A 14,786-nucleotide genomic window follows, 5' to 3' on the forward strand; every position below is an offset into this window, starting at 1 on the left:
AAGCACCACATTCCGGATCAGGGAGTCCGCATACAAAGCCTTACATTGCTGCTTGGTGCACGTAAAATCGCATCGACGGCTGAGACCCTGCAAGTCTGTGACCCAGGAACGATATGATTGACCAGGCTGTTTATGGTAATGGTGGAACTGCAGCCGAGAGTCGACCACTTGGTAGCGTCGGAAATAATAGTTTGTCAGCAAAAGGCATATCTCCTGGAAAGAGAGAGCCACAGAATCAGACAATGGTGCCAACTTGCGGAGAAGAGAGAACGTGTCTGGGGAAGCCCAAGACAAAAACAACGACCGCTACAAGGAGTCACCTGTGACTTGAAAAGCCGTGAAATGTTGTTTCAGCTGATATAAGTAGGTTTCCCAGTCCTATTTAGCGTCATTAAAGGGTGGGAAAGGCGGCGGACGCGGGAAAGCACTGGACACCCGAAGACTCGGAAGCTGTTGTGATAATGTGTCCCGGGCATCGACTTTGTCCGTTAGCAACCACAGTAACTGTTGTAAGATGTCTAACTGGAGTTGCTGCGGCTGCATGAGCTGCTGCTGTTGCCCCAGAAGACAGACCAAATTCGCCTCTATGCTGACAACTGCCACCGTTTACCTCATCGCCAAAGATTTTGTAACCGCGACTGGAACGGTTGCGGGGTGGCTGAGAAAGCACGGCGGGACCCCAAACAGAAAGTGGCCTGCGAACAAACAAACAAACGGAAAGGACGAACACAAAATGACGACGGACGATTGAGAGAGACCTTACGACGACAACATGCAAGAAGCAACAGGGTGACAGAGACAACCAAACGAATCCAGGATGTCCACTAGTAATGAAAATAAAGAATGGTAAACATGCTGTCTGTTGTCAAGGCGATGTGTCAAGATGCACGCAATGATTAGACTCACTGGCTGAGTGAGAGGCAGGCGCTTAAATACGTGATCGGGGTGCCGCTATTGGCCGCTGGGACCACATGTTCCACTGTGGTGTCCTCACATTAAACATGGGCCAGGAGGCGCACGCCACTACAGCTTAAGCCGTGATGGTGCAGAGACTTCTAGGGGTCTTTGACGTCCGTGCCGTCTTGCGCGTATTCCAAATTCGCGGTGCGCGGTACCAGAAATACAACAACACGACATTTACAAACACAAACCAACTCAAAAAACACCTTGCCCATCACAAACCACACCATTGTGTCATGGTCAAAGCAGACAGATGGGATCAGGTGCTTAGTTTCACCACACCAGCTCCAAATATACCTGCCTCTAATTACCTCAATGTTGATAGGACTCTATAAACAGTTATCTTTTGTCTTTCCAAACATCCAGGAGTAAGACAGTTTAGCTTATTAGTTTTGACAGCAACAGTGTGGTCCACCAGGAATTTGTATTTGAAATTGATACTATCCGGGTCAAGTTTTCCAACACAGCTTTTAGGTTGCTGCTACACATTTGGTATATTTGGTCAGAGTGGCATAGGATGGCAAAAATGGGCCCACTGCACAGCAGCACTTGCATGTACAGTGAGATCTGTGTACCCTATTTCTTGTGTTAATGCTTCATATAACTTTTCTTGAATGTCCTCATTACTATCTGATATTATTGACTCTAGATTTTATTCCTCCAAACAGATAGAAAGTGTGTTCAAGTTTCTATAATCAGGAGTATTCTCTTCTGTAGTGTCTGCGATTGTTTACTGTGGAACTTATTCAGCATGTTTTAAAGCTTTATGTGATTATTTACTTTTGCTACTAAGTCTTTACAAACTCAACTTATTTGTTGTTAATATTGTGTCAGTTACTATGGGAAGTAGAGCATGTGGGAGAAAGAACTTTTGTGTAGCCACAAAATGATTGCCGGCAGTGTAGAATGTGTTGTTAATTACTGCTTTTGTGCACAGCAATCGACAATACTTAGTTTTGGTACTCATGTTGTGATGATGAAATGAGATCCTGCATAGATGAAAGAAGATTGTCAAAGCTTTTAACTACCTAGTAGATTGTTCTGGAGAAGAGAAAAAGGCATACTTTTTAAAGTCCAGGACTGGAGGTGTTTTTTAGATTACAGTGCATTGAGTCTTAACAAAGCATAGGGAGATGGTTAGTCAGGTAGAAGTGTTGCGGAAATAAACAGATACACATGAACTGCTGAAAGGACATCGCTAATCAAAGCCATCAGCCTCTAGTGTCGTTCATTTGTGGGGGGGGGGGGGGAGGGGGGGGGGAATAGAGGGAAACATTCCACGTGGGAAAAATATATTTAAAAACAAAGATGATGTGACTTACCATACGAAAGCGCTGGCAGGTCGATAGAAACACAAACACACACACACATACATACACACAAAATTCTAGCTTTCGCAACCAATGGTTGCTTTGTCAGGAAAGAGGGAAGGAGAGGGAAAGACAAAAGGTTGTGGGTTTTAAGGGAGAGGGTAAGGAGTCATTCCAATCCCGAGAGCGGAAAGACTTACCTTAGAGGGGAAAAAAGGACAGGTATACACTCGCATACACACACATATCCATCCGCACATACACAGACACAAGCTTGTTCATTTCGCCTATTAAACAACCATTTCGGCCAGTTCTAACAACTTTCACTTTATTTCCATTCCCATTTTTCCCACATAACCGATCATTTTTTAGCAGCTTCCCACAGGTTTTAACGTTATTATTTCTTCGCCAGACAATTGTTAGCCTCATTTTCATAATCTGCCACCACACAAGCAGTCATTTTAATACATTTACATGCAGGTTTTTCGAAATTTTCCAGAATTTTTCCACCTTTTAACATGTTTTGGAGGCAATACAACTACCCAACCTTTGTTCACATCATTGTTTACCGACCTAAGTTCACCACAGGATCAACATAGCACAGCTTTAACCAGCACTTTTTCGACTTTTTTCATACCAGTACTCCAGTTGCTTTCTAGTTTACCTTTATTTCTCTCCATATATTTTTATTTTTATTTTCACTTTAGCCTCATGTTACACTTTCCACCTTCTAATACCATGTCACCCTCACAACATCCCCACAACAATCCCATTAAGTTTTATTTACATTCCCTCCGCAAACATGCCTTTGCCCTAGCCGGATTACGCTCCCATATTTTATTTACTCAGGCTTGTCTGATATTTGGCATTACCCCCAAAGACCTCACACTTAAAGTTCCCATCGCTGGCTGTAACCCTTCTTTCCATCAGTCCCTATACCAGTTCCAAACTGAACAATCCATAGCACTCACCCGCCTAATCCTTCACCTGTATATCAACTCAGCCAATGAACACACCCGTCAACTCCTATCCCTAATCAAAGTCCTCAATCTTTCCTCTCCCACATCCACACCGGCTGTTCAGAGCATCCTCCTACAGGCCAACCGCAAATTAGAACAGCATGCCACCCTCCACCTCAAAAAAACTATCCAATCTCCTGGTTTCCCACCTCTGGAAAGGCAACTCACTCACCCTTCACAACCTTTCCAGCAAACCTCAACCTCCTCTCATTGCACACAAACCCAGTCTCTCCCATCTACTCAATCTCCCACTTCCAGCTCCACTCCCTCCAAAACCTCAAAATTCCAATCAACACAATCTGGAACCACAACACCCTAATTCAGTAGTTAACCTTTCCTCCAAACCTCTCTCCCAATCCGAAACCTCTACATCTACATCTACATCTACATTGATACTCCGCAAGCCACCCAACGGTGTGTGGCGGAGGGCACTTTACGTGCCACTGTCATTACCTCCCTTTCCTGTTCCAGTCGCGTATGGTTCGCGGGAAGAACGACTGTCTGAAAGCCTCCGTGCGCGCTCTAATCTCTCTAATTTTACATTCGTGATCTCCTCGGGAAGTATAAGTAGGGGGAAGCAATATATTCGATACCTCATCCAGAAACGCACCCTCTCGAAACCTGGCGAGCAAGCTACACCGCGATGCAGAGCGCCTCTCTTGCAGAGTCTGCCACTTGAGTTTATTAAACATCTCCGTAACGCTATCACGGTTACCAAATAACCCAGTGACGAAACGCGCCGCTCTTCTTTGGATCTTCTCTATCTCCTCCGTCAACCCGACCTGGTACGGATCCCACACTGATGAGCAATACTCAAGTATAGGTCGAACGAGTGTTTTGTAAGCCACCTCCTTTGTTGATGGACTACATTTTCTAAGCACTCTCCCAATGAATCTCAACCTGGTACCCGCCTTACCAACAATTAGTTTTATATGATCATTCCACTTCAAATCGTTCCGTACGCATACTCCCAGATATTTTACAGAAGTAACTGCTACCAGTGTTTGTTCCGCTATCATATAATCATACAATAAAGGATCCTTCTTTCTATGTATTCGCAATAGATTACATTTGTCTATGTTAAGGGTCAGTTGCCACTCCCTGCACCAAGTGCCTATCCGCTGCAGATCTTCCTGTATTTCGCTACAATTTTCTAATGCAGCAACTTCTCTGTATACTACAGCATCATCCGCGAAAAGCCGCATGGAACTTCCGACACTATCTACTAAGTCATTTATATATATTGTGAAAAGCAATGGTCCCATAACACTCCCCTGTGGGACGCCAGAGGTTACTTTAACGTCTGTAGACGTCTCTCCATTGATAACAACATGCTGTGTTCTGTTTGCTAAAAACTCTCCAATCCAGCCACACAGCTGGTCTGATATTCCGTAGGCTCTTACTTTGTTTATCAGGCGACAGTACGGAACTGTATCGAACGCCTTCCGGAAGTCAAGAAAAATTGCATCTACCTGGGAGCCTGTATCTAATATTTTCTGGGTCTCATGAACAAATAAGGCGAGTTGGGTCTCACACGATCGCTGTTTCCGGAATCCATGTTGATTCCTACATAGTAGATTCTGGGTTTCCAGAAATGACATGATACGCGAGCAAAAAACATGTTCTAAAATTCTACAAGAGATCGACGTAAGAGATATAGGTCTATAGTTTTGCGCATCTGCTCGACGACCCTTCTTGAAGACTGGGACTATCTGTGCTCTTTTCCAATCATTTGGAACCCTCCGTTCCTCTAGAGACTTGCGGTACACGGCTGTTAGAAGGGGGGCAAGTTCTTTCGCGTACTCTGTGTAGAATCGAATTGGTATCCCGTCAGGTCCAGTGGACTTTCCTCTACTGAGTGATTCCAGTTGCTTTTCTATTCCTTGGACACTTATTTCGATGTCAGCCATTTTTTCGTTTGTGCGAGGATTTAGAGAAGGAACTGCAGTGCGGTCTTCCTCTGTGAAACAGCTTTGGAAAAAGGTGTTTAGTATTTCAGCTTTCCTATCCAAAAGACACTATCCAAATTGAACCCTGCCTGGAACAGTTCCGTCCTCCGTCACAGCGGGACCCACCTCCTCTTCCTCAAAATCACCCTCTTCAAACCTTCCAGGAATTTCTCACCTCCAGCCTTGCCTCTCAATCTTTCTTGAATAACCTTAATCCTACTCTCAACATCACTACAGCTGAAGCCCAGGCTATCCGTGATCTGAAGGCTGACCAATCCATCATCATTCTTCTGGCTGACAAGGATTCCACAACCGTGGAACTTGATCGTCTGGAGTATGTGGCTGAGGGACTGCATCAGCTTTCAGACAATATTACATACAAAGTTTGCCAAGGTAATCCCATTCCTGATGTCCAGGCGGAGTTTCAAGGAGTCCTCAGAACATTAGGCCCCCTACAAAACCTTTCACCTGAGTCCATCGACCTCCTGACCCCACCGACACCCCGCACACCTACCTTCTACCTACTTTCTAAAATTCACAAACCCAAACATCCTGACCGTCCCATTGTAGCTGGTTACCAAGTCCCCACAGAACGTATCTCTGCCTGCGTAGATCAACACCTTCAACCCATTACATGCAGTCTCCCATCCTTCATCAAAGACACCAACCACTTTCTGGAATGCCCGGAATCCTTACCCAATCTGTTACTCCCGGAAACCATCCTTGTATCCATTGATGCCACTTCCTTATACACAAATATCCCGCACGTCCAGGGCCTTGCTGCGATGGAGCACTTCCTTTCACACCGATCACCTGCTACCCTACCTAAAACCTCTGTCCTCATTACCTTAGCCAGCTTCATCCTAATCCACAACTTCCTCACTTTTGAAGGCCAGACATACCAAGAATTAAAGGGAACAGCCATGGGTACCAGGATGGCCCCCTCGTACGCCAACCTATTCATGGGTCGCTTAGAGGAAGCCTTCTTGGTTACCCAGGCCTGCCAATCCAAAGTTTGGTACATATTTATTAATGACATCTTCATGATCTGGACTCACAGTGAAGAAGAACTCCAGAATTTCCTCTCCAACCTCAACTCCTTTGGTTCCATCAGATTTACCTGGTCCTACTACAAATCCCATGCCACTGTCCGTGGCGTTGACCTCCATCTGTCCAATGGCCAGCTTCACACACCCGTCCACATCAAACCCACCAACAAGCAACAGATACCTCCATTATGACAGCTGCCACCCATTCCATATCAAACGGTCCCTTCCCTACATCTTAGGTCTTCTTGGCAAACGAATCTGCTCCAGTCCTGAATCCCTGAACTATTACACCGATAACCTGAAAACAGCTTTCACATCACCCAACTACCATCCTGACCTGGTACAGAAGCAAATAACCAGAGCCACTTCCTCATCCCCTCAAACCCTGAACCTCCCACGGAAGAACCCCAAAAGTGCCCAACTTTTGACAGGATACTTTCCGGGACTGGATCAGACTCTGAATGTGGCTCGCCAGCAGGGATATGACTTCCTCAAATCCTGCCCTGAAATGAGAGCCATCCTTCATGAAATCTTCCCCACTCCACCGAGAGTGTCTTTCTGCCGTCCACCTAACCTTCCTAACCTCTTGGTTCATCCCTATGAAATCCTCAAACCACCTTCCCTACCCTCTGGCTCCTATCCTTGTAACCACCCCCGGTGTAAAACCTGTCCCATGCACACTCCCACCACCACCTACTCCAGTGCTGTAACCCGGAAGGGGTACACGATCAAAGGCAGAGCCATGCGTGAAAGCACCTACGTGATTTACCAACTGACATGCCCACACTGTGAAGCGTTCTATGTGGGAATGGCCAGCAACAAACTGTCCATTCACATGAATGGATACAGGCAGACAGTGTTTGTTGGTAATGAGGTTCATCCTGTGGCTAAACATGCCTTGGTGCACGGCCAGCACATCTTGGCACAGTGTTACACCGTCCGGGTTATCTGGATACTGCCCACTAACACCAACCTGTCAGAACTCCGGAGATGGGAACTTGCTCTTCAGTATATTCTCTCTTCCCGTTACCCAGCAGGCCTCAACCTCCGCTAATTTCAAGTTGCCGCCCCTCGTACATCACCTGTCATTCAACATCTTTGCCTCTGTACGTCCGCCTCGACTGACATCTCTGCCCAACCACTTTGCATTTACATATGTCTGCCTGCGTCTGTATATGTGCGGATGGATATATGTGTGTGTGTGCGTGAGTGTATACCTGTCCTGTTTTCCCCCTAAGGGAAGTCTTTCCACTCCCAGGGTTGGTATGACTCCTTACTCTCTCCCTTAAAATCCACATCCTTTCGTCTTTCCCTCTCCTTCCCTCTTTCCTGATGAAGCAACCTTGGGTTGTGAAAGCTTGAAATTTGTGTGTGTGTTTTTTATTGTGTCTATCTACCAGCGCTTTCTCATTTGGTAAGTCACAGCATCTTTGTTTTTTATATATATTTTTCCCACGTGGAATGTTTCCCTCGTCTACACACCAGTGTAGTAGTAGTAGTTGTTGTTGTTCTTGTCTTCAGTCCTGAGACTGGTTTGATGCAGCTCTCCATGCTACTCTATCCTGTGCAAGCTTCTTCATCTCCCAGTACCTACTGCAAGCTACATCCTTCTGAATCTGCTTAGTGTATTCATCTCTTGGTCTCCCTCTACGATTTTTACCCTCCACGCTGCCCTCCAGTACTAAATTAGTGAGCCCTTGATACCTCAGAACATGATCTACCAACCGATCCCTTCTTCTAGTCAAGTTGTGCCACAAATTTCTCTTCTCCCCAATTCTATTCAGTACCTCCGCATTAGTTATGTGATCTATGCATCTAATCTTCAGTCTTCTTATGTAACTGAGCATCTTAGCTGAGGTTAATCCATCCATGTTTCATGTAGGGATACAATCACTAAAAATATTTTATGTATTAAAATGCTATGAATAAAAATTGAGGGATAACTATGGCATGTTACCTTTTAGTCGCTGAGCAGTACTGAATATGGTAAAGTAATAAACTGTTTGCACTTAGCACTGCAGATAAATCCAAAATAAGTATTGTGTTAAAACTTAAGATATATTTGGCAGACTGGATTAAAATTAGTGTGAAAGATGTCTTTGAAAGAAAAATTGATATATTGTCTCTTTTTTTTCACCAATTTCTGGTTATCATTTCTTTCTCATGAAATGGAAGTGATATGCAAGCCTGCACATATGTATTTCATGACAACCATGCATTTAATTTGCTATAATTTCTCTACTTATATTTCAGGCCAAAGTATGCTCTTGCTGCAATTAAGAAGAAACTCTATAATGCAAACCCTCATATTGCAATGTTTGGGCTTCTGGTAAGTTCTCTAATATTCTTTTAAAATTTACCTTATGCAAAAAGAATTTAATATTTTAGAATTTTTATTTGCCACTTCATGTAGAAGAAGGGAAGGTAGGAAGTAAGAAAAAGATTGATAAGCAGATGCTGTATTTTATTTATTTATTTCTTTATATCCTGTAAATCCAATACTGGGAGGCATTCGCATAGATGTAGAACGTGTCAGAATTATTACAAATAATATAAAAGGAATACATAAGAGTACCTCTTGCAAGAGGATATCTGGTATAAGACAAAATACACATTAATAGATATAGAAAAAATTACATTAAAAATATGGTAGATCTTAATAGCTAAATGAAAGACACAGTAATGTTAACAGTGATTGTGAGTATCGTAATGCGCAATAGCACATCAAATTAGTAAATGAAAAAATCAAATACAGTTAACTCTACTGAAATATTCTTGTTCCAAATAGAAGGAATTATCTAATAAATACTGTTTGAGCTGTTGTTTTAAATTTGGGAAGCTCGTGGATAAGTAATGTCAGTGATGGTGGGAGAGCATTGAACACCTTGCAGCTCAGGTAATGGACTCCTTTTTGTACAATAGTACGGTTTTTTTTAATTCATAATGGAGGTCCATCTTCCTCCTGGTATTGTGGGTATGGTATGCATCATTGGTTTTGTACAATTGTCCATTTTTACCAATGAAACATAACAGGGAGTAGATATATTGGCATGCGGTTGTCAATATCCCTAATTTCCTGAAAAGGTTTCTACAATAATGTCTAGGCTGGACTCCGCTCATTATCCTAATAACTCTCTTTTGGGCAATGAATTTTTTTTTTTTTTTTTAGTGGCTGATTACCCCAGAAAACTATACCATACAGCAATAATGCATGGAAATAACTAAAATAAGCAGTTTTTGTGGTGTCTCGGTCACATACAGTGGAAATAATACGAACAGCGAATGTTGCTGAGCTGAGTTTTTTGTGGAGGTGCAAAATATGGTCAGACCATTTTATACTGTTGTCAATGTGTACACCCAGAAACTGGGTTGACTCAACTTCTAGTAACTCACTGCCATTCAATGTAATACTTAATTGAGCCCCAATTTTTTTCCTCACTTGGAAATGCACAAACAGGGTCTTATTAACATTTAGTGATAACCCATTATTTACAAACCAAGTACATACTTCACTAAAGACAATATTGGTCGATTCCTCAAGATTGAGGTTGGGAGTTTTGTTGATGAGGATAGAAGTGTCATCAGCAAAAAGAGTAAAGTGAGTTTTAAAGCTAGTATGCAAGGGAAGGTCTTTGCTAAAGATGAGGAAGAAAAGGGGGCCAAGTACAGAGCCCTGAGGAACAGCCAATAGAGCCCCAGCTAGATGACACAGAGTACCCCTCAGAGTCATTCAACATGACCTTCTGCTATCTTCCAGCTAGGTAGGATTTAATCCATGAGCCAACTGAGCCAATTATACCATAATATTCAGCCTTTGCTAAGAGGATTTCATGATGAACACTATCAAAGGCCTTAGAAAGGTCACAGAAGATACCAACAGGAGATAATTTATTATTAAATGACTCTAAGATTTGATGGGTGAAGGAAAAAATAGCTTGTTCTGTTGATACACCCTGTTGAAATCTGAAGTGGCTACTGTTTAATACCTTATAATGCATGAGGTGTTCAATAAGTCTTTTCTGAACCAATTTCTCAAGAATTTTAGAAAAGGTTGTTAAAAGGGAGATAGGCTGATAGCTGGTAACATCGGCTTTATCGCCTTTTTTAAAGAGAGGTTTGGCAATAGCATACTTTAGTCCCTGGAGCAATCCCATGCTGGATGGATTCATTGAATATGTGGCACAGTATTTTGCTTATTGGCTTATAGCACTCCTTCAGTAATCTTGAAGAGATACCATCTATGCCAACAGAATTCTTGCGGAAGTGAGTTCCTCCTAGCTGTGGGTCAATAAAGAGTAGTGTCTTAAAACATAAATGTTTCCCCTGTGTTACTTTATCCTACTTTATGTCTTATTGTGAAGAAGCATCTGTGTAATAGTTCCAAAAACTAGCAGTTACACTAATGTTTTTCTGTCATTGTTGCTGCAGTTGTTCCTCCATCACCAGTAGGTGAAGAGAATCTCCTGTGCTGTCACATATACTGTGTGTGTATTATATGTATTCCAACAGTGGAAATTCCGTGCTGGAATAATGACAATGTTATGAAAAGAGTAGATTGCTAATAATCATGTAGAACAGATGTTGTCACATATAGGTGTAACGAAAAAACTATTAAACATGTGAGCTTTCAGCACGAGCTTTTGGCCAAAAGATATTCTTCTAAAGTAGACAATGCTCACACATTCACACAGGAACAGCTCACACACACATGACAACTATCTCTGGCCACTGATTTTGTTGTCTACTTCAGAAGAAGGCCCGCTGGCCCAAAGTTTTCATGTTTAACTGTCTTCTTGGTGTGCCTGTCTGTGACTCAGCATCTCCTCTATATGCTGAGTAGCAGTTTATCCTTTCCATAACATTGTTAGTATATATTCCGCTATGAAGTGATATAAGGTAATGGGATAGATAAAAAATCTACTCACCAAGTGGCATCAACAGAACACACACATAAAAAAAGATTTTACATCAGCAGATGTAAGAGGAGTGAAGGGAAAGGACTGAAGAGGTTTAGGTAAAGGACCAGAGTTCAGAAAAGTCACCCAGAACCCTGGATCAGGGGAGACTTACCGAACAGGATGAGGAGGAAAGATTGATTGGTGGGGACTGCACTACATGAGATTTGAAAGGTTAAAGGTGGAAGACAGGGTAATAGGTAAGACAGAGATTACTGCTAAAACACTGTGCACGCATTAATAAGAGTGAAAAGCCAAGTGCATTGTATGTAACAGGATGAGGAGGAAAGATTGATTGGTGGGGACTGCACTAGATGAGATTTGAAAGGTTAAAGGTGGAAGACAGGGTAATAGGTAAGACAGAGATTACTGCTAAAACACTGTGCACGCATTAATAAGAGTGAAAAGCCAAGTGCATTGTATGTAACAGAGGTGTGAAGGGGATGACGAAAAATAGATAGGTTAGAAAATGAAAGGTGTAGAAAACTAAAATGGAGTGAAGAAAGGAGTGGTTACTTGAAGAAATGCTAAGACAGTGTGACCTGTGCCTCTTTACAAGAAGTGGGCATTGTTAGAGGAATCTATGATAGATTATAATTAATGATATCAATAGATTATAGATTATATATAGATATCATAGATTATAATTAGATGAGGAGCTAACTAAGCCGCAAATTCAATATAGAATCTGATAGGAATTCCATTGAGCCCTGGAGCTTTGTTCAATTTTAACAACTTCAGCTGTTTCTCAACATCACTGACACTAATTTTTATTTCATTCTTCTTTTCAGTAGTACGAGGATTAAATTGGTACAGTTTGCCTGGGTTTCCTGTGCAAAGGAACATTTGAAAATGGAGTTAAGCGTTTCAGCTTTTGTTTTGATACCCTCAATTTCAGTTCCTGTCTCATTCACTATGGAGTGGTCACGAACTTTGGTGCTACCAACAGTGTTTGCATACAGCCAAAATTTCTTTGGGTTCTGTGGAAGATTACGCCAATCATTGAAGGCATCATGCATTGCTTTCTTGACAACCCACTGTGTTTCATTCTGAATCTCTCTATCTATAACTCTGTGCTTTGTTCTACACCTATTAAGTCGTAATTTCTGTTTCTTTAGAAGTTTCTTTACAATGACACTGTACCATGGAGGTTGCCTCCAATTATGAACTGTTCTACTGGGTATATATCTGTTCAGTGCATGCTCAACTATTCTTTCAAAGGTGAGCCAGAGTTCCTGTGCATGCTCTTGCCATATGCTGAAAGTTTCAGGTTCCTCATTGAGATATGACACTACTGATTTTTTTTATCTAGTGTGCTGAACATATGTATTTTTCTGCTTGTTTTAGTTGTTCTTTGTTAATTATTGTTGCCACAGCTGCATCATGGTCACTGACACTAGTTTCAATGTGGACACCCTCAAAGTGGTTAGGTCTGCTCGTTGCCACTAGATCCAGTTTATTCACATCATGAGTGGGGTTCCTAACTATCTGTTCTAAGTAATTTTCAGAAAATGCTGTACATAAAGTTTCACAGGATGTCTCATAACTCCCACCACTATCAGAACTGCAGTTTTAATAATTAATTATTAGATAATAAAGTCTCCACTGATGATTACAGTATGATTGGGGAACTAATGTGCAAGTGATCTGAGGTTTTCCTGTGTAGAAGGGGAAGAGTTTCAATTTGAACGACATGGTGTTGGTAGTTGGTGTTGCATAATAACAGTATCTCATGGAGGGAGCGGAGCAGAGATGGCTCAGGAGTGCCTGCTTCATGGAGCTTTGTCTCAGTAATATCAGGTAGTGATGAATAGGGATCGGTGGAATGTGAAAACCTGAAGGTCATTGTGAGAAGAGGGGTGGCATCCAGAGTGAGGAATTTTATGTTTAGGCTGTTGAGGGGAAGAGGAGGGGGATTTCAGAGCTTAGGCAACATTTAAGGAACAGGTTGTGGGACTTTGCTGGAGGGATGAATAGGAATTCTCTTCTGAACTCACACAAGCTAAGTTTTCAGTCTTATTTATACGTCTGTCGACAACTCATCCCCTCTACTATTCCTTTAGTTATTTATAAAATTACTATTTACATTCAAAAAGTACTTTCAATTACAATACCAATTTTTGGGAACGAACATCAACAAGATTATTTACATGCAGACCTTTGGATGCTTACCACAGCCATTTATTAAGCGAAGTAGTAGCATGTTTTAAGTTACCGTGGGTTGCCGCATCCTGTGCAGGATGAGTACAAGCCCTTCCCTGATTACAGAAAATTATATCTAAGGAATGACACCAGATACTACTACCGTATTTACTCGAATCTAAGCCGCACCTGAAAAATGAGACTCGAAATCAAGGAAAAAAATTTTTCTCGAATCTAAGCCGCACCTGAAATTTGAGACTCGAAATTCAAGGGGAGAGAGAAGTTTTAGGCCGCACCTCCAAATCGAAACAAAGTTAGTCTATTGTAATAGGAGACACAATTTAGGTCGAATGAATGATGATACAGCTACAGTAGTTTGGTTCGAGTCGGAAGCTTAGCAGTTAAGCTTTACCAGGTAGCCATTGCTATGCATCAGGCACTCCGTCCGTATTTATACAGGTACCCTTCCTTTTTCACGTGCTTCATCTGGTTTGAATCGGTTGCTTATTTTTCTTTGATCCGATAAGTGCCGTTGTCTTTGTTAAAAGTGTTTACGTCACTTTAAGCTGAAAATGCATTATTGTACTGTCATGCATTGTTTGTCGCATTCTGAAAATGAGTGTTTACGACCTGTCGCCGCTCGAGGAATGGCTTGCTTATGTGCGCACTACCGCCGCTTACAATAAAAAAAAAAGAGGAATTGTCTCATTAGCGAAACAATGGCAACAGACTTCTATTTGTTGTTACTTACACTGCTGCTTTCTTTGATCATGATCAACAAGAACCAAATAATAGACTGCATATGATAGATGTTCTGAACGAGAGTTTAGCGAAAATTTTTCTCCGTTTGAAAATATATGCAGACGCCTCTTTTGTACATTACATTCTGCACAGAAATTAGTCATCTTAGAGCTAAAAATCTAGTCAATTGCCGTGCTCCATTTCGGATTGTATCACTATTAGGCATAAGAATAATACGAATATAAACATGACATGATATGTATATTCTTCTGCATTTGCTGTTGTCTCACACTAGTTTCGTAGGTTATTAGGCAGACAGGATTTAAATGAGATAGCAGCAAACACGAAAGAATACAGGGCAAAATGTTTATATTCGTATTATTCTTATGGTGAAGAGAATACTGCATGTGATTCACAATTCATAAAAGTTGCTATTAGCAACCATCTCGTCTCACAGGAAAAAATTCAGAACGTAGAGTTGGCCATATTGACAAACATCCCAAACAGTCTTGCCAGTCGGATTGAAATGCTGCTGCATTCGAAGGTGAACAATACGGAATTTGTATTTACTTCGTTGTATAATGTATGAAAATGCAGTGGTCGAAACTCGGGGCGGAGAAAAAAGCTCGTCTTCCACCTTTTTTTTAAAAAATATTTATTT

The 14,786-nt window shown here is 41.8% G+C and overlaps 1 protein-coding gene across 1 annotated transcript in view; it reads left to right on the forward strand.

The window, feature by feature from the left end:
- Positions 1–14,786, forward strand: part of LOC126458589 (hepatocyte growth factor-regulated tyrosine kinase substrate) — a 119,763-nt gene that overhangs the window by 16,876 nt on the left and 88,101 nt on the right. Inside the window, exon 3 of the mRNA XM_050095728.1 lies at positions 8,541–8,616. Within this exon, the coding sequence (XP_049951685.1) occupies positions 8,541–8,616 (76 nt within the window). The remainder of the gene's footprint in view (positions 1–8,540; positions 8,617–14,786) is intronic.

This window comes from Schistocerca serialis, chromosome 2 (genome assembly GCF_023864345.2).
Source record: "Schistocerca serialis cubense isolate TAMUIC-IGC-003099 chromosome 2, iqSchSeri2.2, whole genome shotgun sequence".
Lineage (NCBI taxonomy): Eukaryota > Metazoa > Arthropoda > Insecta > Orthoptera > Acrididae > Schistocerca > Schistocerca serialis.